The sequence below is a fragment of the Lissotriton vulgaris genome, chromosome 7, assembly GCF_964263255.1.
Source record: "Lissotriton vulgaris chromosome 7, aLisVul1.2, whole genome shotgun sequence".
Lineage (NCBI taxonomy): Eukaryota > Metazoa > Chordata > Amphibia > Caudata > Salamandridae > Lissotriton > Lissotriton vulgaris.
In genome coordinates this window covers 1,458,657,518-1,458,685,319 of record NC_141695.1, presented here as the reverse complement: position 1 = coordinate 1,458,685,319, position 27,802 = coordinate 1,458,657,518, and the positions used below count along the sequence as shown (strand labels likewise).

General features: G+C 48.9%; 1 protein-coding gene across 2 annotated transcripts in view; it reads left to right on the top strand.

Moving 5' to 3' along the window:
- Positions 1-27,802, top strand: part of SLC32A1 (solute carrier family 32 member 1) — a 57,626-nt gene that overhangs the window by 6,760 nt on the left and 23,064 nt on the right. For both annotated transcript variants that reach the window (XM_086932259.1, XM_086932258.1), the window contains exon 2: positions 2,139-3,495. In XM_086932259.1, the coding sequence (XP_086788385.1) occupies positions 3,109-3,495 (387 nt within the window). In that variant the 5' untranslated portion in view covers positions 2,139-3,108. The remainder of the gene's footprint in view (positions 1-2,138; positions 3,496-27,802) is intronic.

Here is a 27,802-nt window from a genome sequence, read left to right as displayed (position 1 = left end):
GCCATAAACAGTGACCTGCCCACGTCACATTTGCTAAATGGTAGCAATTTCATGAAATTTGAATTGTGCATTTTTTTATAGAGTTTTATATAGCGCGAACTTGACCCGAATCGGGTATCAGAGCGCTTTACATAGCAACAGTTGCATTACATGAGGACACATTCATATTTGTTAGGCACGGGGAGATTAAGTGATTTGCCAGAATCACATGATATTCAGTGTCATTTATATAGAAATATGTGGATGTGTGTTAATTCAAACATTTGCTTGAAACAACGTCATGAGGCCACATTTTGTTTCATGTAAGTGGTGTGTGGGTGTTTAAAGCTAGCACACACATGCACACATCACACTTGGCAGTGGGCCCGTTGTTTGGAGCAATTACTGGAAAACACATGCATACACGTTTAATACTAAAGTGCAAGGGCCAAATTCAATGTTGTGACCCCATTATACTGTAATTGACCTAAAAAACACACTACTTATTCTCTCACATTTTGCATGTTACAGTACAAAGGAAAAGGACCGAGGTGATAGTGGCGAGGCATATTCATTCTGGTCGTATCTCACCACGTTCTATCAACCTCTTGAATCCTGGTTATCTGGTAATACCTTTATTTATAGCTACTGTACATGCAGATGCGCAGCATAACGTGGTAACAGTTACTATTGTTAGGGGAGTCAAGTGGCATCATAACCAGGGCCACTTGAATTATGTGGGGGGGGGGCACCAAAATATGTGGCAGGGTTGACTAAATTATGCAACAAACAAACCAAAGAGTAAAGCAGTTTTTGGGAACCGCATGGGTCCTTGCATTATACGGATTAAAGGACCCCCTGGGCAACATTATAGGGATATCGCACCTTGGAGTTGCATAACTTTTTTAATTGAAATCTGCCTTTGACCTTCTGCCTCTATATGGTCATGGAACCTCTTGATAACGTTTAATATCCGTATAATGTACCCCAGGGGGTATTTTATCCCATATATAATTTGTTAGTGTATGGGTCTTTCAGATACTCGACCCTGGCGCCAAAGATCAGCGCATAGAACATTTCTGTACATATTTTTACAGCAGCAGACGTGTAAAATGATTAATCCGGTTGATGACAGATTACAGATCGGGGATTTTAAAACTCTGCTGTTTCCTTATAAGACAGCAGTGTGGTGGCATTTTACACATATTAATAATCGGGAAAAACGCGATTGAACGGAGTGTGGTTTTCGCCAAGTACCCATTACAAACTCTTAAAGAAGTCCTGCCTGTTTCTGCAAGGCTCTACCTTACAAAAAAATCACTGGCCAATCGTTTCAAGCAAATCAATTAAATATCCTTGTTTGTAGCATCTACACCTTGAAAAAAGCACACGGTGTAAACCATCCAAGCAGATGCACTGAGCGCAATATGGTAGCCATTGAGGGGGGAGTATCATGACTCACCCGAGGAACCTCCCGCCTCTAGTGAGTCCTGGGCACGCCCCGTACACTACAATATATAAAAATAGCATATTGCACGTGCCACATCTGCAAATGTGTATTATTATCACATGCTGTAGTCTTAATTTATAGACGCAGCTACAATGGACATAAATAAATTGACGCAGCTACAATGGACATAAATAAATTGACGCAGCTACAATGGACATAAATAAATTCATTTGTGTCTATATGTATGTATATATATATATATATATATATATATATATATATATATATATATATATATATATACACACACACACACACACACACACACATCCATACATATACGAAAATTACTAATATATATGTGCCACGGAATGGAAAACGAATTAAGCCTATTTGTCAATTTCTCACCTGCATCGAAATATATAAATGTAAATGAATAATGGAGAAATATTATACGAAGAATTTACCAACTATTTGCAAATGTACCGTTCGTCTTATTTTGTCTATATCACACATACATCTATAGTATTAGCTACATGTATTTGCTTACGCGCATAAATATGGTTTGCTTAATGTAACACGTCATCTATTTGTTCGTTTCTGATTTTCTTCGGTAACTTCGTTTCGATTGACATATAGAGTGATAGTACGTTCACCGAGGCACTGTTTTTTGATTATTTTTGTTTTGTTTTATTTCGTTTTCGAACAGACACGAAGCACTGCGGACCCGGCAAGACGCTCGACTTCGGATGGCTTTAAACGGATGCGGGTGCTGCGTCGACTGAAAAAAAAGGCGGGGAGGGCCCCGCTGAGATTGGAAGCGCCTCCCTCAGAAATGCAGCAGTCCTCTGCATTTTTTTTCTAAAAAAAAAAAAAAAAATGTTGCAGTTGATGGATGGAGGTTCTGGGATGGAGACGCGGAGTGCGGGGGAAGAGACTAGCATTGGCAGCCCCGTGGTCCCCGCCCCCCTCGCCTCTCCCGCGCTCCCCCCGGGCTCCTCTGCAGTGCACTGGCACCGCTCGCTCTGAAGGCAACCAACCGAGCTGGGTCTGCGGCTGAGAGAGGGCGAGAGGGGCCTGGGCAGCCTGGCCAGGAGAGCCCGCAGCCACCCCCAGCCGCCTGGGCACGACGGGATCCCGGCAACACACCTGAGGGCCGAGCCACCTGCAGCCCAACACCGACCTGCAACAGGAGGCCGGGCGCAAATACCGCAGGAGGCATCCCTTGCAGCCCAGGACCAACCACAGACCCCCCAGGACACAGCTCCTGCATCCCGCAGCTGACCACCAGCTGGAAACCAGCCACAGATACCACAAATCCAACCACCACTCCTAACAGGACAGCAGCAATCAACTACAGGAAAAACCACCAGTAACTGTCAACTGCCTTGCTGCAGGCCCAAGGGCACTAGAAGTTCACCCCCCAAAGGAGTCCTGACATCATTTCCAGGGGTCAGACCCTGCAACCTATGCAAGGTGAGCGAAGAGGGAGTGAGAATGGTGGCGCTGGGCTCCTAGTCCTCTCAGGGCACGGTGTCATGCTCCAAGGAACACTGAAGGTCAAACGGCCTGCATCCAGTAGGGAGTGGAGATAGATTTGTCGAGGACCACCCGCCCACAGCAAGGGGAGCGCCGTCAGATTCCCGGAGAGGGCGGCGGAGCAGGGAGCAGGCTCAGCCATGGCGACCTTAATACGCAGCAAGATCTCCAACGTGGCCACCTCGGTCTCCAACAAGTCCCAGGCCAAGGTGAGCGGCATGTTCGCCAGGATGGGCTTCCAGGCGGCCACCGACGAGGAGGCGGTGGGCTTCGCGCACTGCGACGACCTGGACATGGACCACCGGCAGGGGCTGCAGATGGACATCCTGAAGGGAGAGGGCAGCGGCGGGGACGCCGGAGCCGGAGGGGAGCCGACCGCCGAGGGGGACTTCCACTACCAAAGGGACGGAACGGGCCCGCCGCCCTCCGCCTCCAAGGACGAGGGGCTGTGCTCGGAGCTGTCCTCCCAAGGCAAGCCCAAGATCACCGCCTGGGAGGCGGGCTGGAATGTCACCAATGCCATCCAGGTAGGTGCCCGCTGCATGAGCCGGGTGCTGGGCCCTCAGGGCCGAGCAGATGCGTCATCCGACCCCTGGGGCCCCGCATGAGCACTGGGGGCCAACTGAACACAGCATCCCACTCCTGGGGCCCCGCATGAGCACCGGGGCCAACTGAACACAGCATCCCACTCCTGGGGCCCCGCATGAGCACCGGGGGCCAGCCAAACACATCCTCCCACCCCTGGGGCCCCGCATGAGCACCGGGGCCAACTGAACACAGCATCCTACTCCTGGTGGCCCGCATGAGCACCGGGGCCAACTCAACACACCATCCCACCCCTGGGGCCCGCATGAGAACCGGGGGCCAACATAACACACCACCCAACATGGGGGACCTGCATGTTCTGACTAGGCATACCATATCACCTCGGGGCCCCGCACGAGCAAGGGGGCCAACAGAACACACCACATCAAAATGGGGGCCCTTGTATGTTCCTACTATGTCTACCATATTACCTCACATCAGGGTTCTTACACCTGCTCCTAGGGGGCAACCGGACACATCATCCCACCCCTGGGGCCCCGCATGAGAACCGGGGCCAACTGAACACATCATCCCACCCCTGGGGCACCGCATGAACTCCGGGGCCACTAACCACACCACCCCAACATGGAGGCCTGCATGTTCCTACTGGGCTAACCTTATTACCTCGCATCAGAGGCCTTACGCCTGCTTGTAGTGGCCAATCGAACACACCAAACCATCCCTGGGGCCCTGCATGAACACCAGGGCCACAAGCCACACCACCCACAACATGGGGCTCGGTATTTTCCTTCTAGGCCTATCATTTCTTCTCTCTCCTGCGGCCCTTGGCGAGCCTCATAGGGCCAACAACGTCGTCTCACCCAACCAGAGCCCCTGTAATTCGTCCTAGGCCTGTCATATTGCCCCTCTCCGGGAGCACTTGAGGGGCCTCGACGTCCAGGCCACCTCACCTCGCCTCTGATGCCCTGCACGAGCACCAGGGCCCACGGACCGCATCACCACAACAAGGGCCCCTTGTATCTTCAGCCTATACCTATCATACTACGTGCATTATGCATTATGTCCCGCCCCCCACCCCCCCCCCCCCACCTGTCTCACGAGCCCAGATCAACATTAGCCTCAACCGCGTATGTTCTTCATTGGCTCACCACATCACCCCTTCCCCGAGGACCGGCATGTGCCCCAAGGGTCAACCCTACACTTCGTCGCCCTACCCCTTGAGCCACGCACGTGCCCCCAGGTCTAACACCTCAGACCACCCCCGCCCAGAGGGCACTGCAGGTGTCACATGGCTCATCCACCACTCACGGGGCTGAGTCACCGCCGCCCTCGGGTCCTTCGAGACACCAAAGGCGCGCTCTTAGAGCCAGCACCATGCTCCTCCACAATCAGGGCTTTACCCCCTTGAATGAGACAAACTACGGCCCCACTCCCCCTTCCTCGTCCCTGAGCTGGGGTCCCTTCCAGTCCAAACCCTCTCACACCAAACCAGATGAGATGCCAATGATGAATCCAGGTAACATGTCCGTGCGCGTGCTCGCCTGCTCGGCACTGTGCCCTCAGGGGCAAATCACCACACCCGCCACCATCGAGACCCCGCATTTACCCCAGGGCTGTGAGGGAAGTAGAGGCCCGCCTACACTACCCCTCACCCTGAGGCAGGTGTGTGTCACAGACACATTCAGGTAGCATGGCCCTAGGTGTGCCCGGGGCTGCGCCCCTCCCATGTGCGTGCGGACGTTCACTCCCTCACCGAGGAGCGTGAGACGGCAATGGCACGCAGGTGGGGCGGGCTTCTTTGACCACAACCCCCCCCCCCCCCCCACACACACACACACACCTCTACACACGGTGCCCTTGCCAGGTGTTCACGAGGAGTCCAGACGAGCTGATATGGCACCGCGGGTCTCTAGGCGCTAAGAGCCACTGCCGTCTGACTAGAGAAGCGTAGAACACGTCGCCTCGAATATTCCTGCGCAACGTTACATCCTCTGCAATGCACACCAGACACCATAGCAGTTTCATATATGTCTGCCTTCAAGTGCTCACAGGTGAGCATTGAGGAGCATATGAAACGGATGGCGGCCATCGCCCCGGCCCCCACCACAGATGGACACCGCACTTCTCTTAGGCGATTTTCCAACCTAATAGACGACACGCCTCGCAGTTTCCGAAATAGCTACGTGCATCGAATAAAGTCACTCGTAAAACGAAGCACTTTCAGTGCGTAAATGGCTGCGTGAGATCGCATGAATCTCAACACAACGCACTCGGTGAAGGAACGAAATAATAACGTTTCGATAAGGCAAAGAATTTTAGAGTGACATAGATTATTGTAAATAGTTTAAAAAAATAGCATTTTTGATTCTGGCTGGCGTGTGTAAGGGGACATCTCTTCATAAATACGTATGCATGTAACTTTCTCTATATTTACACACGTGTCTTCGTTACACACATTTTACCCTTTAGTTGCCAACATTTAAATACTAGATGAATTTGCAGTTGTATTAATAAAAACCTACGTCTGTGTGCCTGTCTGCTGTCCCCCAATATATGCACCAATCCACACACCCGCCAAGCAGTCATTCATGCATTCACTCCTCTCGCCCGTCTGTGTTTCCATCCTTCCATCCATCCATTCAATTTAAATATCAAATTGTAATATACGGGGAATGCTTAGATAAGAATGCTCTGTACAGCACCCCGCCCCTCGCCCACTCTAGAGAATTCCTTATGGCATTTAATGTCGTAACTGCAGATATATCAAAATGGCGGCGGGCAGACCCTGGATGCCAAAGTGCCGTTAGGTGATGGTCGATGGTGGTGAATGGTGGGTGGGGGGTAGTGTAGGAGAAATACTTGCTTCTCTCATCCGACCCCTCCCCCAAGTTTCACGCATACTATGTTCATTCAATGCGCATGTGATTCAAGTTACAAAATGGACGCTGGGTCTGAGGGTGACACCAAATGGTGTTTTCACTCTAGACTTGCATTCTAAATGGACCGTCTTCCATACATAACGCATGATTATCAATTTGAATGGTTTATATTTGTTGCGCAATCACCCATGGCTTCGAATAAGGCCCTTTATCAAATATTATGAAAAGCGGCTGGTACTGGTCTGAGCACCTCAATGCAGTGTTCACATTTCAATGCAGGTAACAAAGAACAATGTGATGAGTACACGATGCTAATTATATAATGACAGCATTCGAGTTAATTATTATATCAACTTTCAACACAGAGTGCATTTTTTTGCCTCGAAAGACCGAGTAAGGTCAAACACATTTGTGCGACATCTAGACCTTGATGGTAGTTTATTGTGATGCGCACGAACCGCCATTTCACGGGTAGAGAGCGCTTTTCAGAAATCGAAATAAATAAAATGAAACCCGTGCACACCAGAGTGCCCCCACAGCCACCATTCCACAGGGTGTGACGCCACAAGAGGGTTTGCCCAGGCACTTGTGTATCATCAACTTTACACCAATTCACTCATATCAATCGAAATCTTCTTAAAAATACGCGAACATCTATCTGCTGATAGAATTGTAATATATTCTGTAAAAAAACGCATCATTTGACAAACGAAATTGATCAAGACCAATAATAACGAGAACAGTTAATCAAGTTTCCCTTAATGGATTCATTTCTAACATTCCTGAATGTGTGGAACATACACATCGAAATATGTAGGGACCCTGTCCCCTTGCACTCACCTGTCTTCAGCAACAATTTGCAATTCCTGATGTAAAAGATTCTTCTTCTCTCTCTCCCTCTCTCTCTTCCTCACAAACACAAATACACACTCACACCCATGACCTTTTTGTGTCCTGTTAACTTGATGCATGTGATACAAGAACATACACACATCTCTCCTCAATCGTGCCTTTGCAACATTTTACACATGGCAGAGCACACACGACTGCTGCATTCATCTATACACAGGGCCACTGCAATTATGTGGTAAAGGAAGGCCACATTATGTGGCATGGTTGTCTAAATTATACGGCAAGAAAATGCAAATTATATGGCACGATGCCGCACGTTCTGTGACTACATCATTTTGATATTTAGTAATTTGAATACATGCTAATTACGACGAGGAAAAGTATTCACCTCATTAGCACCACTGCGACCTGTTAACATTTGCAAAGAGTCATCCAACAACACCACCACCTGTGGCACCTTTATCTTTTGCTCCGTTTTAGATAGAACCCTTTTTTTCTGTCGAAAACTGCACATTATGCGGCAGAGGGTGGAACTTGTTCCAAGTGCGGTGAAATCGCCATCATTCGGAAAATGCCGCTGGCCTTGTTGATTATAGAGAAGACTCCGTGAGTGACTGACAAGCTTGGGCTGGGCAGCATTCCTGCTTCTCTCCTGAGCAGCTATTAGCGTTAAAGAGGTGCTCAGTCAGTGCCGGTCTGTGCAGTAGGCGCCATGTTGGCCCTTACTCAAGACCCCCCGAGAAAGGCCTTGAACCCTGCCTCAGCTTCTAGCAACTTTGATCACTGGATCTCCAGCACTTTAGATCAAGTTCTTCCCAAACGCCCTTGTAATCTCATCAGAAGACCTAAAGTTGCACCCTGGTACACTCCTGCTCTGAGGTTATTAAAGCTTGACTGCCGCAAACTAGAGAGAGCATGGAGGAAGGACCATTCTCAGTCTAGGAAAGACGAATACAGGTCCGCAATGAGGCTCTATAAATCAGAGATTAAAATGGCGCAAACCTCCTTCTATGAAGGTAAAATTAGTGCTGCAGCAAATGCGCCTAGAGAAATCTTTAGGATAGCTAAGTCCCTCATTTCAGCTCCGGCTGAGCGTCCTTCTGTTGAAGGGGCACAAGACCGCTGTAATGAGCTAGCTGCTTTTTTTTCCAAGAAAATCTCGACCATATATTCATCTTTTAGTAATCCTACAGTCAATACCCCCTCCGTCCCTCCTAGGCCAGCTGACTCCTCGGTTCCCTGCAAACTGGACACAATTCCGCTTCTTGATGCCGCCAGCCTGGATAGATTAATCTCCAAAGTTTCTTCTGGCTCCCCCAATGACCCGGCACCCCCCCCCGGATCCTTGTCAAGGCACTGGACGTGATTCGTCCTGTGATCCTGGAAGCTTTAAACACCTCCATTGTGTCCAGGTCGGTCCCACTCGCTTGGAAGTGTGCCATGGTGAAGGCGCTTCTCAAGAAACCCTCCCTGGACCAGAACAACCTGTCCAACTACCGCCCCATTTCGTTGCTTCCCTGGTTGAGTAAACTGCTGGAGAGGCACACCAACAATATCTTAACAGACTATCTGGAGTCCAACTGTCTGTTGCGTGCCTCCTAGACAGGTTTTCGCCCTCAACATGGCACAGAAACTGCCATGTTGGCGGTCACAGAGGAAGCAAGAACGACTTTGGATCGGGGAGGAAAGGTGGCCATTATCCTGTTAGACCTTAGTGCCGCGTTCGACACGGTGAACCATGCCACGCTAGTATACCGACTGGCGGGCATGGGCGTGTCGGGCGCAGCTCTGGACTGGCTCACCTCCTTTTTGAGTGAGCGCTTTTTCCGGGTCTTTGAGGGTGAGACAGTCTCTCCTAAACATCCTCTCAGGTGTGGGGTCCCTCAGGGCTCCTCCCTGAGCCCGACCCTCTTTAACGCCTACATGGAACCTCTGGACAGGATAGTCCATCCCTTTGGTGTGCGTATAGTCACCTACGCGGATGATACGCAGCTGGTGGTCTCGTTAGACCACGCAGATGGATCATCCAACACCTTAGGCCCCTGTCTAGAGGCTGTTGCCAGTTGGATGCAAGCTTCCTGTCTCAAGCTTAACGGGGAGAAGACAGACATCATTCTCCTTGGAAATCCCTCCCCGTCTGCTCTTGCACCCGTCTGGCCACCATGTCTTGGCGCTCCTCCTGCGCCCAAGTCCCAGATAAAGAGCCTCGGGATCTGGCTTGACACTGCCCTTGATTTCTCTGTCCAGGCTACTAAAACTGCTGCCACTTGCTTCGGACTAATGAGGATGCTCCGGCGGGTGCTCCCTTTGCTCCCTTTCCAGGCGAGGAGGATCATGGTCCAGGCCCTCATTCTCTCTCGCCTGGATTACGGGAACGCTCTCTACCTGGGAGCACCGGCTTCGGTCCTTCAGAGGCTCCAGGTCACACAAAACAGTGCGGCCCGCCTATTGTTCAATCTGTCCCGTCAGCAGTCGGCGAGGAAGGCCCTGAAGGACCTTCATTGGCTCCCAATGGCTGCCAGAGTGCAGTTCAAAGCTCTGTGCATTATGCACAAATCCTTCCACCGTGTAGGCCCAGCGATTCTGCACCCGCTGGTTATGCCTTATGTTCCAACACGCCCCCTTCGGTCTGGTACCCTGCAGCTGGCCACCTCCTCTAAAATTAACAAAGCCCGTTGGGGTGGCCGCTCTTTTTCTCATTCTGCGACCAGACTCTGGAATGCCCTCCCCTTTGCCATCCGGGGTAACAGCAACCTCCTCTCGTTCAGAAAGGCCCTAAAAACGCATTTGTTTGCTAAATCTCTCTGATCTGCCCCGAGCTTGCGCTAAAACCATTTTATCTTCAAGCGCTGCGAGGCCCCAGGGCGGTTATGCGCTATACAAATGCAATTTTTCATTTCATTTCATTTCATGTTGGCTCCAGTCATTTCCCGTTTCTTTTTGAGGCTTCTTCACACATTCCCACTTCGTGAAAACTCTGCCAGAGATCTAAAATCCGTGGGTAGTTTCCAAAATGTCCAAAATCTGTGCAAAATGTCCGATGTGTCCCACGTCCGCATGGAGCCAAGAATTCTGTGTTTTCCGCAGAAAAATCTGCCTCCGCAGTTTCGAACTGCCCCAGCTATTCCTCGCCTAGTGGTTTTTACAACAGACCAGGTGGTGGTGGGAGGGGGTGGGCTGTGAAGTATCCTTTTCTGTCTTACTGGTATGAGGGCTGCAATAGCTGCTAACACTTTGCTATGATCTCTCAGCCAACTCGAGGCATACATTATTACGGAGACATGTTTAAAAAAAATGTTATTTTAGTAGGATTGTCTGGCGGATGAGGACTGTAGTGACAACTGCAGTTAGTAGTGCAGTGAGTGCACTGTAGTACGTGCAGCAGATAACATCAGTGAGTGACGTATGAGGGGCAGGCAGTATTTTATTTCTAAAAAAAATATGTACCAGAGCCCAATGTATGGTATAGGATGCAACTTCAGTCTGCCTCACCCACGCCCCCTGCAGGCCATTACCGTAAAATTCCCGGGCCCTTGACTTGGATCTACTGCTATTTCTAGTGTATACTGAATTGCAAAACGGACGTGCTCTACTGTAGTAGTAGTAAAATCAAAGTTTATTTAGACAATAGTCTATAAACCATACACAAGACCATGGATCCACCTAGCAATAGAAATTTTACATCATAGTTCATTTTAACACTCAGTACACATTTAAAACCATAAAAGCACTAAATTGATATTTTCCATCTTTTTAAATCTTAATATCTTAAAATTTCCCAACTTCCTTGGTTGTCTCCTTTACAGCTTCTCTACTACGTGCTCTACTGAAAATAGTCAGAGTGCCACCATGTGGCTGACTGTCATAAAACAAGTGCTGGTTTTAGAGAATTAAGTGCCATTGAGGAGAGCCAGTAAATAAGGTACAAATTAAGCACTGACTGGGAAGCACAGAAATAGAGATGGTGGAAGTAATAACGGAGCCGTGACTACATTGGGAGAGCAGAAAAAAAGCAGCAGCAAGTCTTACAGAGACTGCAGTAGTGAGGGCAACAGAAAAGGAACAGTGAGTGTTGCAGGGAAGGATAGGTGAGCACAGTGCTGAAGGGGCGCTTACAGCAGCAGGGGTAGCAGTGATGACTGAGAAGTGAGCCTTGTGGTGACTGCATTGAAAGGGCAGAGAGTGCTGCAGGAGCAACTAGCGTTATAGTTAGAAATGAGCATTAAAAAAAACGTAGAAATTCACAAAAAAAACAAAGGTTACAGGGACGTTATAGTTAGGCTGACATTTCCCTTGTACAAAACCAGAGTAATTCAGCCGTTATAGTTAGCAGAGCTAACTGTAACCAGCAGCCCAACAATGCATTGCTTATGACATCACATATTATATCACTGATGACATGGTCAGTGACATCACTGATGACATCCCTGTAACCTTTGCTTTTTTCCACTAATTTCTAACTATAACGTCCCAGAGACCTGTAGTTTTTTCAGTGACTATATATATGTATATATATGCTTTCCACCTAAACTTGAGAACTACACAGAGTTCTCTCCTTCTTTTTTGTGTATATATATACATATATATATCCATCACTACCAGTTCCCAAAAGTGAAGGGACCACCAGGAAGATTCTTGAGAAAACACTGGTTTATTAACAGCATGCTCGTGGCAAGGAACAGGTAACCATTCCGCAAAGTTGTGGCAGCCAGACGCGTTTCCGGAGGAACCAACTCCCTTCTTCTGTGGCTAGAAAGTGCTTGTCAGGTGAACCTGCTGGTTAAGTTGCTTGCTACCCACCACGCCCCTGGGCGGGGACGCGACCGCTCCTGCGGCATTGTGGGTGTTGTAGTTTTTTGCACTATAAATCCCAAGTGGGTGCAGGGTTCAATTGTTATGGCACAAATGTTTGTCCCAAGTGGGTAGAGGGGACGACTTGCTACATGCCACGCTGCTTTATCGCTGTCAAAAGTGTCCGCGTGAGCACTTACTGGAATTGTGCTCACACGTCTCCCATCCGATGACGTCAGACATCCAGGTGGAGCTGACTCGAATCCAGAAGCTGGGGGGTCACCTTCGCGACCAGGGCAGCCGCTAACATCCATCACTACCAGTTCCCAAAAGTGAAGGGACCACCAGGAAGATTCTTGAGAAAACACTGGTTTATTAACAGCATGCTCGTGGCAAGGAACAGGTAACCATTCCGCAAAGTTGTGGCAGCCAGACGCGTTTCGGGAGGAACCAACTCCCTTCTTCTGTGGCTAGAAAGTGCTTGTCAGGTGAACCTGCTGGTTAAGTTGCTTGCTGCCCACCACGCCCCTGGGCGGGGACGCGACCGCTCCTGCGGCATTGTGGGTGTTGTAGTTTTTTGCACTATAAATCCCAAGTGGGTGCAGGGTTCAATTGTTATGGCACAAATGTTTGTCCCAAGTGGGTAGAGGGGGTGACTTGCTTCATGCCACGCTGCTTTATCGCTGTCAAAAGTGTCCGCGTGAGCACTTACTGGAATTGTGCTCACACGTCTCCCATCCAATGACGTCAGACATCCAGGTGGAGCTGACTCGAATCCAGAAGCTGGGGGGTCACCTTCGCGACCAGGGCGGCCGCTAACATCCATCACTACCAGTTTACAAAAGTGAAGGGACCACCAGGAAGATTCTTGAGAAAACACTGGTTTATTAACAGCATGCTCGTGGCAAGGAACAGGTAACCATTCCGCAAAGTTGTGGCAGCCAGACGCGTTTCGGGAGGAACCAACTCCCTTCTTCTGTGGCTAGAAAGTGCTTGTCAGGTGAACCTGCTGGTTAAGTTGCTTGCTGCCCACCACGCCCTGGGCGGGGAAGCGACCGCTCCTGCGGCATTGTGGGTGTTGTAGTTTTTTGCACTATAAATCCCAAGTGGGTGCAGGGTTCAATTGTTATGGCACAAATGTTTGTCCCAAGTGGGTAGAGGGGGTGACTTGCTTCATGCCACGCTGCTTTATCGCTGTCAAAAGTGTCCGCGTGAGCGCTTACTGGAATTGTGCTCACACGTCTCCCATCCGATGACGTCAGACATCCAGGTGGAGCTGACTCGAATCCAGAAGCTGGGGGGTCACCTTCGCGACCAGGGCGGCCGCTAACATCCATCACTACCAGTTTACAAAAGTGAAGGGACCACCAGGAAGATTCTTGAGAAAACACTGGTTTATTAACAGCATGCTTGTGGCAAGGAACAGGTAACCATTCCGCAAAGTTGTGGCAGCCAGACGCGTTTCGGGAGGAACCAACTCCCTTCTTCTGTGGCTAGAAAGTGCTTGTCAGGTGAACCTGCTGGTTAAGTTGCTTGCTGCCCACCACGCCCCTGGGCGGGGACGCGAACGCTCCTGCGGCATTGTGGGTGTTGTAGTTTTTTGCACTATAAATCCCAAGTGGGTGCAGGGTTCAATTGTTATGGCACAAATGTTTGTCCCAAGTGGGTAGAGGGGGTGACTTGCTTCATGCCACGCTGCTTTATCGCTGTCAAAAGTGTCCGCGTGAGCACTTACTGGAATTGTGCTCACACGTCTCCCATCCGATGACGTCAGACATCCAGGTGGAGCTGACTCGAATCCAGAAGCTGGGGGGTCACCTTCGCGACCAGGGCGGCCGCTAACATCCATCACTACCAGTTCCCAAAAGTGAAGGGACCACCAGGAAGATTCCTGAGAAAACACTGATTTATTAACAGCATGCTCGTGGCAAGGAACAGGTAACCATTCCGCAAAGTTGTGGCAGCCAGACGCGTTTCGGGAGGAACCAACTCCCTTCTTCTGTGGCTAGAAAGTGCTTGTCAGGTGAACCTGCTGGTTAAGTTGCTTGCTGCCCACCACGCCCCTGGGCGGGGACGCGACCGCTCCTGCGGCATTGTGGGTGTTGTAGTTTTTTGCACTATAAATCCCAAGTGGGTGCAGGGTTCAATTGTTATGGCACAAATGTTTGTCCCAAGTGGGTAGAGGGGGTGACTTGCTTCATGCCACGCTGCTTTATCGCTGTCAAAAGTGTTCGCGTGAGCACTTACTGGAATTGTGCTCACACGTCTCCCATCCGATGACGTCAGACATCCAGGTGGAGCTGACTCGAATCCAGAAGCTGGGGGGTCACCTTCGCGACCAGGTCGGCCGCTAACATCCATCACTACCAGTTCCCAAAAGTGAAGGGACCACCAGGAAGATTCTTGAGAAAACACTGGTTTATTAACAGCATGCTCGTGGCAAGGAACAGGTAACCATTCCGCAAAGTTGTGGCAGCCAGACGCGTTTCGGGAGGAACCAACTCCCTTCTTCTGTGGCTAGAAAGTGCTTGTCAGGTGAACCTGCTGGTTAAGTTGCTTGCTACCCACCACGCCCCTGGGCGGGGACGCGACCGCTCCTGCGGCATTGTGGGTGTTGTAGTTTTTTGCACTATAAATCCCAAGTGGGTGCAGGGTTCAATTGTTATGGCACAAATGTTTGTCCCAAGTGGGTAGAGGGGACGACTTGCTACATGCCACGCTGCTTTATCGCTGTCAAAAGTGTCCGCGTGAGCACTTACTGGAATTGTGCTCACACGTCTCCCATCCGATGACGTCAGACATCCAGGTGGAGCTGACTCGAATCCAGAAGCTGGGGGGTCACCTTCGCGACCAGGGCAGCCGCTAACATCCATCACTACCAGTTCCCAAAAGTGAAGGGACCACCAGGAAGATTCTTGAGAAAACACTGGTTTATTAACAGCATGCTCGTGGCAAGGAACAGGTAACCATTCCGCAAAGTTGTGGCAGCCAGACGCGTTTCGGGAGGAACCAACTCCCTTCTTCTGTGGCTAGAAAGTGCTTGTCAGGTGAACCTGCTGGTTAAGTTGCTTGCTGCCCACCACGCCCTGGGCGGGGACGCGACCGCTCCTGCGGCATTGTGGGTGTTGTAGTTTTTTGCACTATAAATCCCAAGTGGGTGCAGGGTTCAATTGTTATGGCACAAATGTTTGTCCCAAGTGGGTAGAGGGGGTGACTTGCTTCATGCCACGCTGCTTTATCGCTGTCAAAAGTGTCCGCGTGAGCGCTTACTGGAATTGTGCTCACACGTCTCCCATCCGATGACGTCAGACATCCAGGTGGAGCTGACTCGAATCCAGAAGCTGGGGGGTCACCTTCGCGACCAGGGCGGCCGCTAACATCCATCACTACCAGTTTACAAAAGTGAAGGGACCACCAGGAAGATTCTTGAGAAAACACTGGTTTATTAACAGCATGCTCGTGGCAAGGAACAGGTAACCATTCCGCAAAGTTGTGGCAGCCAGACGCGTTTCGGGAGGAACCAACTCCCTTCTTCTGTGGCTAGAAAGTGCTTGTCAGGTGAACCTGCTGGTTAAGTTGCTTGCTGCCCACCACGCCCCTGGGCGGGGACGCGAACGCTCCTGCGGCATTGTGGGTGTTGTAGTTTTTTGCACTATAAATCCCAAGTGGGTGCAGGGTTCAATTGTTATGGCACAAATGTTTGTCCCAAGTGGGTAGAGGGGGTGACTTGCTTCATGCCACGCTGCTTTATCGCTGTCAAAAGTGTCAGCGTGAGCACTTACTGGAATTGTGCTCAAACGTCTCCCATCCGATGACGTCAGACATCCAGGTGGAGCTGACTCGAATCCAGAAGCTGGGGGGTCACCTTCGCGACCAGGGCGGCCGCTAACATCCATCACTACCAGTTCCCAAAAGTGAAGGGACCACCAGGAAGATTCTTGAGAAAACACTGATTTATTAACAGCATGCTCGTGGCAAGGAACAGGTAACCATTCCGCAAAGTTGTGGCAGCCAGACGCGTTTCGGGAGGAACCAACTCCCTTCTTCTGTGGCTAGAAAGTGCTTGTCAGGTGAACCTGCTGGTTAAGTTGCTTGCTGCCCACCACGCCCCTGGGCGGGGACGCGACCGCTCCTGCGGCATTGTGGGTGTTGTAGTTTTTTGCACTATAAATCCCAAGTGGGTGCAGGGTTCAATTGTTATGGCACAAATGTTTGTCCCAAGTGGGTAGAGGGGGTGACTTGCTTCATGCCACGCTGCTTTATCGCTGTCAAAAGTGTCCGCGTGAGCACTTACTGGAATTGTGCTCACACGTCTCCCATCCGATGACGTCAGACATCCAGGTGGAGCTGACTCGAATCCAGAAGCTGGGGGGTCACCTTCGCGACCAGGTCGGCCGCTAACATCCATCACTACCAGTTCCCAAAAGTGAAGGGACCACCAGGAAGATTCTTGAGAAAACACTGGTTTATTAACAGCATGCTCGTGGCAAGGAACAGGTAACCATTCCGCAAAGTTGTGGCAGCCAGATGCGTTTCGGGAGGAACCAACTCCCTTCTTCTGTGGCTAGAAAGTGCTTGTCAGGTGAACCTGCTGGTTAAGTTGCTTGCTACCCACCACGCCCCTGGGCGGGGACGCGACCGCTCCTGCGGCATTGTGGGTGTTGTAGTTTTTTGCACTATAAATCCCAAGTGGGTGCAGGGTTCAATTGTTATGGCACAAATGTTTGTCCCAAGTGGGTAGAGGGGGTGACTTGCTACATGCCACGCTGCTTTATCGCTGTCAAAAGTGTCCGCGTGAGCACTTACTGGAATTGTGCTCACACGTCTCCCATCCGATGACGTCAGACATCCAGGTGGAGCTGACTCGAATCCAGAAGCTGGGGGGTCACCTTCGCGACCAGGGCAGCCGCTAACATCCATCACTACCAGTTCCCAAAAGTGAAGGGACCACCAGGAAGATTCTTGAGAAAACACTGGTTTATTAACAGCATGCTCGTGGCAAGGAACAGGTAACCATTCCGCAAAGTTGTGGCAGCCAGACGCGTTTCGGGAGGAACCAACTCCCTTCTTCTGTGGCTAGAAAGTGCTTGTCAGGTGAACCTGCTGGTTAAGTTGCTTGCTGCCCACCACGCCCCTGGGCGGGGACGCGACCGCTCCTGCGGCATTATGGGTGTTGTAGTTTTTTGCACTATAAATCCCAAGTGGGTGCAGGGTTCAATTGTTATGGCACAAATGTTTGTCCCAAGTGGGTAGAGGGGGTGACTTGCTTCCTGCCACGCTGCTTTATCGCTGTCAAAAGTGTCCGCGTGAGCACTTACTGGAATTGTGCTCACACGTCTCCCATCCGATGACGTCAGACATCCAGGTGGAGCTGACTCGAATCCAGAAGCTGGGGGGTCACCTTCGCGACCAGGGCGGCCGCTAACATCCATCACTACCAGTTCCCAAAAGTGAAGGGACCACCAGGAAGATTCTTGAGAAAACACTGGTTTATTAACAGCATGCTCATGGCAAGGAACAGGTAACCATTCCGCAAAGTTGTGGCAGCCAGACGCGTTTCGGGAGTACCCAACTCCCTTCTTCTTTGGCTAGAAAGTGCTTGTCAGGTGAACCTGCTGGTTAAGTTGCTTGCTGCCCACCACGCCCCTGGGCGGGGACGCGACCGCTCCTGCAGCATTGTGGGTGTTGTAGTTTTTTGCACTATAAATCCCAAGTGGGTGCAGGGTTCAATTGTTATGGCACAAATGTTTGTCCCAAGTGGGTAGAGGGGGTGACTTGCTTCATGCCACGCTGCTTTATCGCTGTCAAAAGTGTCCACGTGAGCACTTACTGGAATTGTGCTCACACGTCTCCCATCCGATGACGTCAGACATCCAGGTGGAGCTGACTCGAATCCAGAAGCTGGGGGGTCACCTTCGCGACCAGGGCGGCCGCTAACATCCATCACTACCAGTTTACAAAAGTGAAGGGACCACCAGGAAGATTCTTGAGAAAACACTGGTTTATTAACAGCATGCTCGTGGCAAGGAACAGGTAACCATTCCGCAAAGTTGTGGCAGCCAGACGCGTTTCGGGAGGAACCAACTCCCTTCTTCTGTGGCTAGAAAGTGCTTGTCAGGTGAACCTGCTGGTTAAGTTGCTTGCTGCCCACCACGCCCCTGGGCGGGGACGCGACCGCTCCTGCGGCATTGTGGGTGTTGTAGTTTTTTGCACTATAAATCCCAAGTGGGTGCAGGGTTCAATTGTTATGACACAAATGTTTGTCCCAAGTGGGTAGAGGGGGTGACTTGCTTCATGCCACGCTGCTTTATCGCTGTCAAAAGTGTCCGCGTGAGCACTTACTGGAATTGTGCTCACACGTCTCCCATCCGATGACGTCAGACATCCAGGTGGAGCTGACTCGAATCCAGAAGCTGGGGGGTCACCTTCGCGACCAGGGCGGCCGCTAACATCCATCACTACCAGTTTACAAAAGTGAAGGGACCACCAGGAAGATTCTTGAGAAAACACTGGTTTATTAACAGCATGCTCGTGGCAAGGAACAGGTAACCATTCCGCAAAGTTGTGGCAGCCAGACGCGTTTCGGGAGGAACCAACTCCCTTCTTCTGTGGCTAGAAAGTGCTTGTCAGGTGAACCTGCTGGTTAAGTTGCTTGCTGCCCACCACGCCCCTGGGCGGGGACGCGACCGCTCCTGCGGCATTGTGGGTGTTGTCGTTTTTTGCACTATAAATCCCAAGTGGGTGCAGGGTTCAATTGTTATGGCACAAATGTTTGTCCCAAGTGGGTAGAGGGGGTGACTTGCTTCATGCCACGCTGCTTTATCGCTGTCAAAAGTGTCCGCGTGAGCACTTACTGGAATTGTGCTCACACGTCTCCCATCCGATGACGTCAGACATCCAGGTGGAGCTGACTCAAATCCAGAAGCTGGGGGGTCACCTTCGCGACCAGGGCGGCCGCTAACATCCATCACTACCAGTTCCCAAAAGTGAAGGGACCACCAGGAAGATTCTTGAGAAAACACTGGTTTATTAACAGCATGCTCGTGGCAAGAAACAGGTAACCATTCCGCAAAGTTGTGGCAGCCAGACGCGTTTCGGGAGGAACCAACTCCCTTCTTCTGTGGCTAGAAAGTGCTTGTCAGGTGAACCTGCTGGTTAAGTTGCTTGCTGCCCACCACGCCCCTGGGCGGGGACGCGACCGCTCCTGCGGCATTGTGGGTGTTGTAGTTTTTTGCACTATAAATCCCAAGTGGGTGCAGGGTTCAATTGTTATGGCACAAATGTTTGTCCCAAGTGGGTAGAGGGGGCGACTTGCTTCATGCCACGCTGCTTTATCGCTGTCAAAAGTGTCCGCGTGAGCACTTACTGGAATTGTGCTCACATGTCTCCCATCCGATGACGTCAGACATCCAGGTGGAGCTGACTCGAATCCAGAAGCTGGGGGTCACCTTCGCGACCAGGGCGGCCGCTAACATCCATCTCTACCAGTTCCCAAAAGTGAAGGGACCACCAGGAAGATTCTTGAGAAAACACTGGTTTATTAACAGCATGCTCGTGGCAAGGAACAGGTAACCATTCCGCAAAGTTGTGGCAGCCAGACGCGTTTCGGGAGGAACCAACTCCCTTCTTCTGTGGATAGAAAGTGCTTGTCAGGTGAACCTGCTGGTTAAGTTGCTTGCTGCCCACCACGCCCCTGGGCGGGGACGCGACCGCTCCTGCGGCATTGTGGGTGTTGTAGTTTTTTGCACTATAAATCCCAAGTGGGTGCAGGGTTCAATTGTTATGGCACAAATGTTTGTCCCAAGTGGGTAGAGGGGGTGACTTGCTTCATGCCACGCTGCTTTATCGCTGTCAAAAGTGTCCGCGTGAGCACTTACTGGAATTGTGCTCACACGTCTCCCATCCGATGACGTCAGACATCCAGGTGGAGCTGACTCGAATCCAGAAGCTGGGGGGTCACCTTCGCGACCAGGGCGGCCGCTAACATCCATCACTACCAGTTCCCAAAAGTGAAGGGACCACCAGGAAGATTCTTGAGAAAACACTGGTTTATTAACAGCATGCTCGTGGCAAGGAACAGGTAACCATTCCGCAAAGTTGTGGCAGCCAGACGCGTTTCGGGAGGAACCAACTCCCTTCTTCTGTGGCTAGAAAGTGCTTGTCAGGTGAACCTGCTGGTTAAGTTGCTTGCTGCCCACCACGCCCCTGGGCGGGGACGCGACCGCTCCTGCGGCATTGTGGGTGTTGTCGTTTTTTGCACTATAAATCCCAAGTGGGTGCAGGGTTCAATTGTTATGGCACAAATGTTTGTCCCAAGTGGGTAGAGGGGGCGACTTGCTTCATGCCACGCTGCTTTATCGCTGTCAAAAGTGTCTGCGTGAGCACTTACTGGAATTGTGCTCACATGTCTCCCATGCGATGACGTCAGACATCCAGGTGGAGCTGACTCGAATCCAGAAGCTGGGGGGTCACCTTCGCGACCAGGGCGGCCGCTAACATCCATCACTACCAGTTCCCAAAAGTGAAGGGACCACCAGGAAGATTCTTGAGAAAACACTGGTTTATTAACAGCATGCTCGTGGCAAGGAACAGGTAACCATTCCGCAAAGTTGTGGCAGCCAGACGCGTTTCGGGAGGAACCAACTCCCTTCTTCTGTGGCTAGAAAGTGCTTGTCAGGTGAACCTGCTGGTTAAGTTGCTTGCTGCCCACCACGCCCCTGGGCGGGGGGGCGACCGCTCCTGCGGCATTGTGGGTGTTGTAGTTTTTTGCACTATAAATCCCAAGTGGGTGCAGGGTTCAATTGTTATGGCACAAATGTTTGTCCCAAGTGGGTAGAGGGGGTGACTTGCTTCATGCCACGCTGCTTTATCGCTGTCAAAAGTGTCAAAAGTGTCCGCGTGAGCACTTACTGGAATTGTGCTCACACGTCTCCCATCCGATGACGTCAGACATCCAGGTGGAGCTGACTCCCCGCCCAGGGGCGTGGTGGGCAGCAAGCAACTTAACCAGCAGGTTCACCTGACAAGCACTTTCTAGCCACAGAAGAAGGGAGTTGGTTCCTCCCGAAACGCGTCTGGCTGCCACAACTTTGCAGAATGGTTACCTGTTCCTTGCCACGAGCATGCTGTTAATAAACCAGTGTTTTCTCAAGAATCTTCCTGGTGGTCCCTTCACTTTTGGGAACTGGTAGTGATGGATATATATATATATATATATATATATATATATATATATATATATATATATTTATATATATATATATATATATATATATATATATATATATATAATGCAGCTCCTTCTCCAATTCAGTAGAAAGAACTCGGACACTCCGACATGCTTCACATAAAGTTTTAATGGCATAAAATGACGCTTTTCGGCTTTACGCCTTGCTAACGGCCACAATAAACAAACTTTGCATTTGTCATTTTGAATGTTTTTACATTGTGAACATCAACAACAGACTTCACCCACATCTATTGTTGAAAGCAGCGTAGAATATGGCGGCCATTTTAACATTATCCAACAACTATAGTTGTCATGATAAATAATGTGTTATTACTTGTATATATAATTAATCTAAAGCATGTTTGCGCATAAAAAGAACCAAATCCAAAACATGTTAAAAGCCCCATAACGGTTGTACAATTAAATCCATTATTATCGTGTTCCGGGTAAATAGCGGCCATTTTAGTACAGTAATGCTTATGGACAATGGGTAACTGTGCAAGAGTTTGTTATTATATAGCATTCCAGCCCCATTACATAACTGTGATCAGTTATTTGCTCCATGTTACACTATCACCAAGCCTTAATCCCGCTGATAGCACTTGTGTAACTAACATGGTACTCGATGAATGCTTTATCATGATTCCTGCTCCAGTGGGCAAATGTAATCAATAAGTCACAACCCATCCTAATATGACCAATATATAACTACATTCCTACATTACTCAAATATAAAATCGTGAAAATTATTCATCAGTTCATACTGTGTTAATATTTACACTCTGCAGCCCAGTGGGCTTGAAGGTGATATGGCTCATTAGAATAATTATTATTTGCAAGATTCAGTAGTCATTATGGCCAATTCATAAAGTATAATAATCGATGATAGTGAATTCTCCACATGCATCACTGCCAAGATAAAACTATGCCACTAGCCCAGCTGAGGACTTAAGGGATATTCAAGTCCGGTTTTTACAAGATCCAATCTGATGCATGCAGGGACTGCGTAATTAAATGGATGTTAGCTTCAGAAATAACGTTCAGATGGACTGATTGAAAGGTTCATAGGAGCTCACTTTGAACTTTATATTATCAGTATTAACACTGGGTAACTGTAAAAACAATGGGGCATATTATCAAGGGGGTTTATCTCCGCTTTTTTGGCTTTAAAAGCCAAGAAAGCGGAGATAAAATTATCTCCCTATTACCTAGCTGTCGCTAACACCAGTTAGCGACAGCTAGTAGGAGATAGCGACCATCTTGGGCCCCGCTTTGCATGTCAGTGATATCACTAATGATATGCAAAGTGGGCGTGCCAAGATGTTAGCGACTGGAAACAGTCGCTAACATCGCTATCTCCTATTACCAACTTTTGAAGATATATTCGCGCTAAGCGCGATTATCTCCAAAAGCTAACACCTGCCCCTGAGCAGTTCTTAGCAATGTTATCCAATGGTAGGTGGATAACATGGCTAAGAGCATTAGCTCGGTAATGCATGAATATCGCTGACTTTTCAGCGATATTCTTGCATTTTGGCCGATTTTTATCGCTTAGGAGATAAACCTTGATAATAGCAAGGTTCCTAAGCGATAACAATCGCCGCAGCTCGGCGATAAAAATATCGCCGCTAAACCAACATAGCGATAATTATCGCTAGTTGTTGGTAATATGCCCCCAATGTTTTATTTCTGAAAAGCTCCAGGTATGTCCCAATTTGGTAGTTTACCTTGGTGCCTAAGGAAGTGCTTTTTATATGTTCAAGGTTGTGACTGTTTAAATTGAATACCAATATGGTGCACTTTAGATTGATAACGGCAGTTTAACTGATGAAATGCGTCTCTCTTTGGTGTGCCAGCACCTAGGGTGAACTGACTCGATAAACAGGTTCCAAGCTCCTGACATCAAGTGCCGGTTCCCCTTCTTGTAATGAACGTTGGGAGATAGTCTGAATATTTCTAGCGCTGGAGGAGGAGCTATTTTCCAGGCACCACCAGCGATCAGGAAGCGCCCCAGTATACAGCAACCCATTGAACTAAATCAGCTGATTGTCACATGACATCTGAATCTTCCAAGCAATGACACTGTAGGCTGATAAACATGTAGCCCATTTTAGAGATACTTTTTTAGATGATCTGCAGAAACAAAACTTTGAACGTTTCTAGTGGCATGAAAGTGGGAAACATCCTTTACAACGCAAGGTATACTCCAAACTACCATTACGACGCAGCTATTAGAACGCAAGTCGTTACAATGACTTGCGCTGCAGGGCGCTGTAGGATAGGGAATAGTTTAATTTTCTTTCCAACACCTTCCCTACTATCAGCAAAGAAAAGGTGGTAGTGTTTCCCTAACAAGAGGGAAAGCGTCCGCACATAGAGTAATGTTCTTCACAGAATAAGTCTTTAAGACGTATAGTTCAAAATGAGATAATTGTTATGTTGCCTGCAAACGGGTGCTCTTGTGGCCTGATGCACACCCACCACCAGGGATGTCAATAAGGCACGAATGCCTAAATAACAAAAGAAGAAGAGAGCAAGCCACTTTAGCTGGACAACAGTCCGTCTCATATTTCTTAATTTCCTTGAAAAAGTCTCTGTGAGACGAAACACGTGTCGGCGGTGTGAGCTGTGAAGTTGTTATAAAATTATTGATATAAAATAAAATAAATTTTGGAAGAATACAACCTGACATGAATCTCTGAATTTGGAGTTGTATGAACACAAATACTGGACACTATACAAACTATGACTATTGACTAACGTTAGATTGTACAACGGGTTCGGACTTTGAATATAGTCTGATGATTTCCTATGTCATATACTAATTGAACACTAACAGGAGTGCTAAAGTGGCTTGCTCTCTTCACCTTCCCTACTATCCACAGGGACTTGAGTTGGAATAGAAAATTAAACTATTCCACTATCCAGCGCCCCCCAACGCAAGTCGTTGTAACAACTTGCGTTGTAAAGACTGCGTTGTAATGGCATGCAGAGTAAAAGCATGCATTGTGATGACATACATCCCATGAAAGTATTTCCAGCCAAAACTGGAGATCCAAAAAAGGGAGCTGGGTTAGGGGTGTGTGCTTGTGGCTGTAGATGGAATGGAATAGTTTTGACCTACCCTAACATGCTTGAAGAGGCCTCCTTTGTTGATCAGCACAGTGTCAGTTAACATCACCTCTCTTGCTGCCTGTGCAGTACCTGTCCTCCTCGACTCCCTGACCACTGCTTGAGGTGGAGAGTAGGAAGTGCAGGCAATCTATCCCAGAGTACCTGCTTCCTACTGAGAAGTGCCAGTCCTCTGATCTACCGCAAAGCAAGTCTATCGAGAGTTCTACTATGTCCCTATCACATTACTGAAGCACAGGTACATGTGCTTTTTACAGGGCCTGTGCAGAGTCCTTGATTTGTGTGTATACGTGTCTTCAATACAACAATCAAGCAAAGGCTGTCACCTTATGGATCCCCCAAAAGGCCAGCATAAGTCCAGCACTGCTGAAATCATCCATATTATCTGTTTATATAGCAGCCTCACTATCCTATATTACAGAGTTCTCTAAGCTCTGCCACCCGGACATGGGGTATGTTATCTATGCTTTGTATACCCTGTACACTGCTCGATGCTGCAGACACTTGTAGGTCGTAGTAGGATGAGAAGCTATATATTATCCTTATTTTGTGTATATACTTTTCTATGATAAAGGCTGGTCTCAGCCCTGCCACTGAGAGGTTCCATATTATTCGTGCAGTTTGTATTTAGGGCTCTAAACTACAGACCATGCAAGGCTTTCCAACACTGAGATGTTCGGAATTAGCCTTGCATTACTTGCCTTTAGTACAGATATGTCCAAACCTCACCACACTTAGGGGCCCATTAGGATGGCGGTAGGACTTTCGTCCGCCCGTCACCCTAGCAGTGCTGGGACGGGTTGTCAGTGGTGCGGCGGTCCCACACCAGCGATTAGGATGCCACCGCGGCATCCTCCATTCCCAGCATTGTGGCGGGCGGTGCTCACAGCACCGCCTGCCACAATGCTGGGAATGCACTGTGTACATTGTCATGTACAAGATGATAGGCACCGCGAGGTGCCTGCCACCATGTCCATGACAATGCAGGGGGCTACCATAGGTACCCCCCATGTGCACCCCCCCAATTCCCTGGGGGCCTGCAACAGGTCCCTGAAAGCAAAATCCGAATGCCTTCCTGCCGCCACGGAAAGTCTGCTTCCCGTTCCCATGCTACTATGGATGGCGGTGTCTAGCAGACATGCCACCATATATAGCCCCTTCCCCACCCGGTCGACTGGTCGAGTGGCGGAAAAAGTGCGGGCGGTCTTTCCGTCCACCGGGGTCCCCCGCCATACTAATATGGCGGAGGGAAATGGGTGGCGGACGGTGTAGGATGTGAGGCGGATCGCCACCGCCCGCATTGCGGTGGCAATCCACCTTACATCCTAATGGACCCCTTAGTGTTTCCATAGTTTGTGTATACACTGGTGTACGCTACATACTGGCCTGCTGCTAAAATAGAAAGGAACATCACCCACGGTATTGGCAAGGCCTTAGGTCTGCCTTCTAACACTAAAAAGTGAAACCTATTAGCTTTGCCAATGCTTGTTGTTCAAACAGGTGCTCTAACACAAAGGTGGGGCCACATTCAATGCAAGGCCTTGGGTAAAGAGACCTGGCTACCCTCCCTCGAGAGCGACCTGAGAAGCATTGACAAAGAAATAAATGCTGCAGTTGTTGCAGTGTGTGGGGGCAGCAGCACTGGTCTGTGAGTGCTGCAGTGACTGCAGGAGGGAGGTCAGCCATGTCAGGGCAGCAGCTTCTGCAGTGAGTGCAGTGAGATGCGTCACAGTGAAGGAGCATTAAGTACTCTAAAATAATGCTGAGCTTCTGTGTCCTTTACTGCATATGGGCTAATGTTAGTGAAAATAAGAATAACCATAGAGCAGTGCCAGTGTCACCTTCGGAGAGTTATACAGTAGTAACAGAAGTATTCTACAACCTTCACCGCTAATATCAGTCTTTTACTGTCAATAATAATGATTATTGTCATTCATACCTCATTATTCCTATACCATATTGTTCATATTCATCTCAATCTTATTTGTTATATATATATGTTTACACCTATTCATTTAGCGATCTAAGGATTTAAAACAAAATATCCATACATCAGATCAGTTCCAGTGCATATATAGAATCAAAGCTGGGTAACAGTGAATTAAGGGGATGTTTTTCATTGAGGCGCTCTGAGTGACGTCAAATAGACGAGAGCGAAGCTAGAGCTGTCAATGATGTCCCTCAGAACCCCAAGTTGAAAAATATCTTCATAATTCACTGTTACCCATCTATAATGTTATTTTATGTATGGCGCCCCAAATCATCTGCCCCTGCCTTCAACTAATGCGCAGGGGCAGAGGATAATGGGAGAAGTATACATGATATGCTCTCTCCTTCCTGATGCAATTGTGAAAAATAAATATCTTACCTGCTAGCCTTAACAAAAATGCACTACCTTCCCTACCCGCCTTCCCCCTCCTGCAGCTGTGCTTTCTGGCAAAGCAGACAGATAGAGCTACACTGAAAGGCTCTCAGAGAGCTCTGTCACCGGGAATGGAAGACCGTTATGACATCACAACAGGTGATAACCAATTTTGTTATCAAATGTTATCAAATGTTGTCATACGAAGGAGTTATGACTTTAGGAAACTGAAATAAGTGATAGAGGCTCTCTATGAGAGCCATATATAATATTACAATAATCTCTTTTATTACGGAAACATAAACATGCCGCAGTTCCCAAAGTCTCTGAGTGAACAAATGTTGCTACTTGTAACTAATCATGCTAAAACATTGATGGTCGGCGACTTTAACTACTGGGCCAAAGACTCAGCAGGTGGACCGCACTCACTCGAACTAACTGACCTACGTACAGGGCTCAACCTGTGCCAGTTGATACCTACGGCAACCCACATCAAAGGGCACATATTAGACCAGGTATGGTCTAACAACCTGTCTATAACCAATTTAGATGTCACCCCGTGCATATGGTCCGATCACTATCTTATTAAATTTACCATAAATATCATTACCTATGCCAAAACAGCCCATCACGCGTCAGGCCTACATAGGAGCTGGAACTCCACCAATAAAGACCAATTCATAGAGACATTGGCCAACACTAGCCCCACCAGCCACTCATCTATTAGTCAAAGCGAGAAAGAACTTGCAGACTGGCTAACAACAGCCAGCAACAAACACCCCCCCCTCAAGAAATTGCACAATGTTCGTCGACACGATGCCCAAAGATGGTTCTCGCCTGAGCTAAAAAAACGGAAACTTGACTTACGGCACGCAGAGAGAAAGTGGAGAAATAAATACTCACCCAACGACAAAAGCACTTACTTACAAATACGAGGGACTTACAAAAAAGGCAATATTAGCTACTAAGGCCAAATACTTCTCGTCCAAAATTACTAACTCCACAAACCGCTCCAAAGACATCGGGCCCGATTCACAGAATGA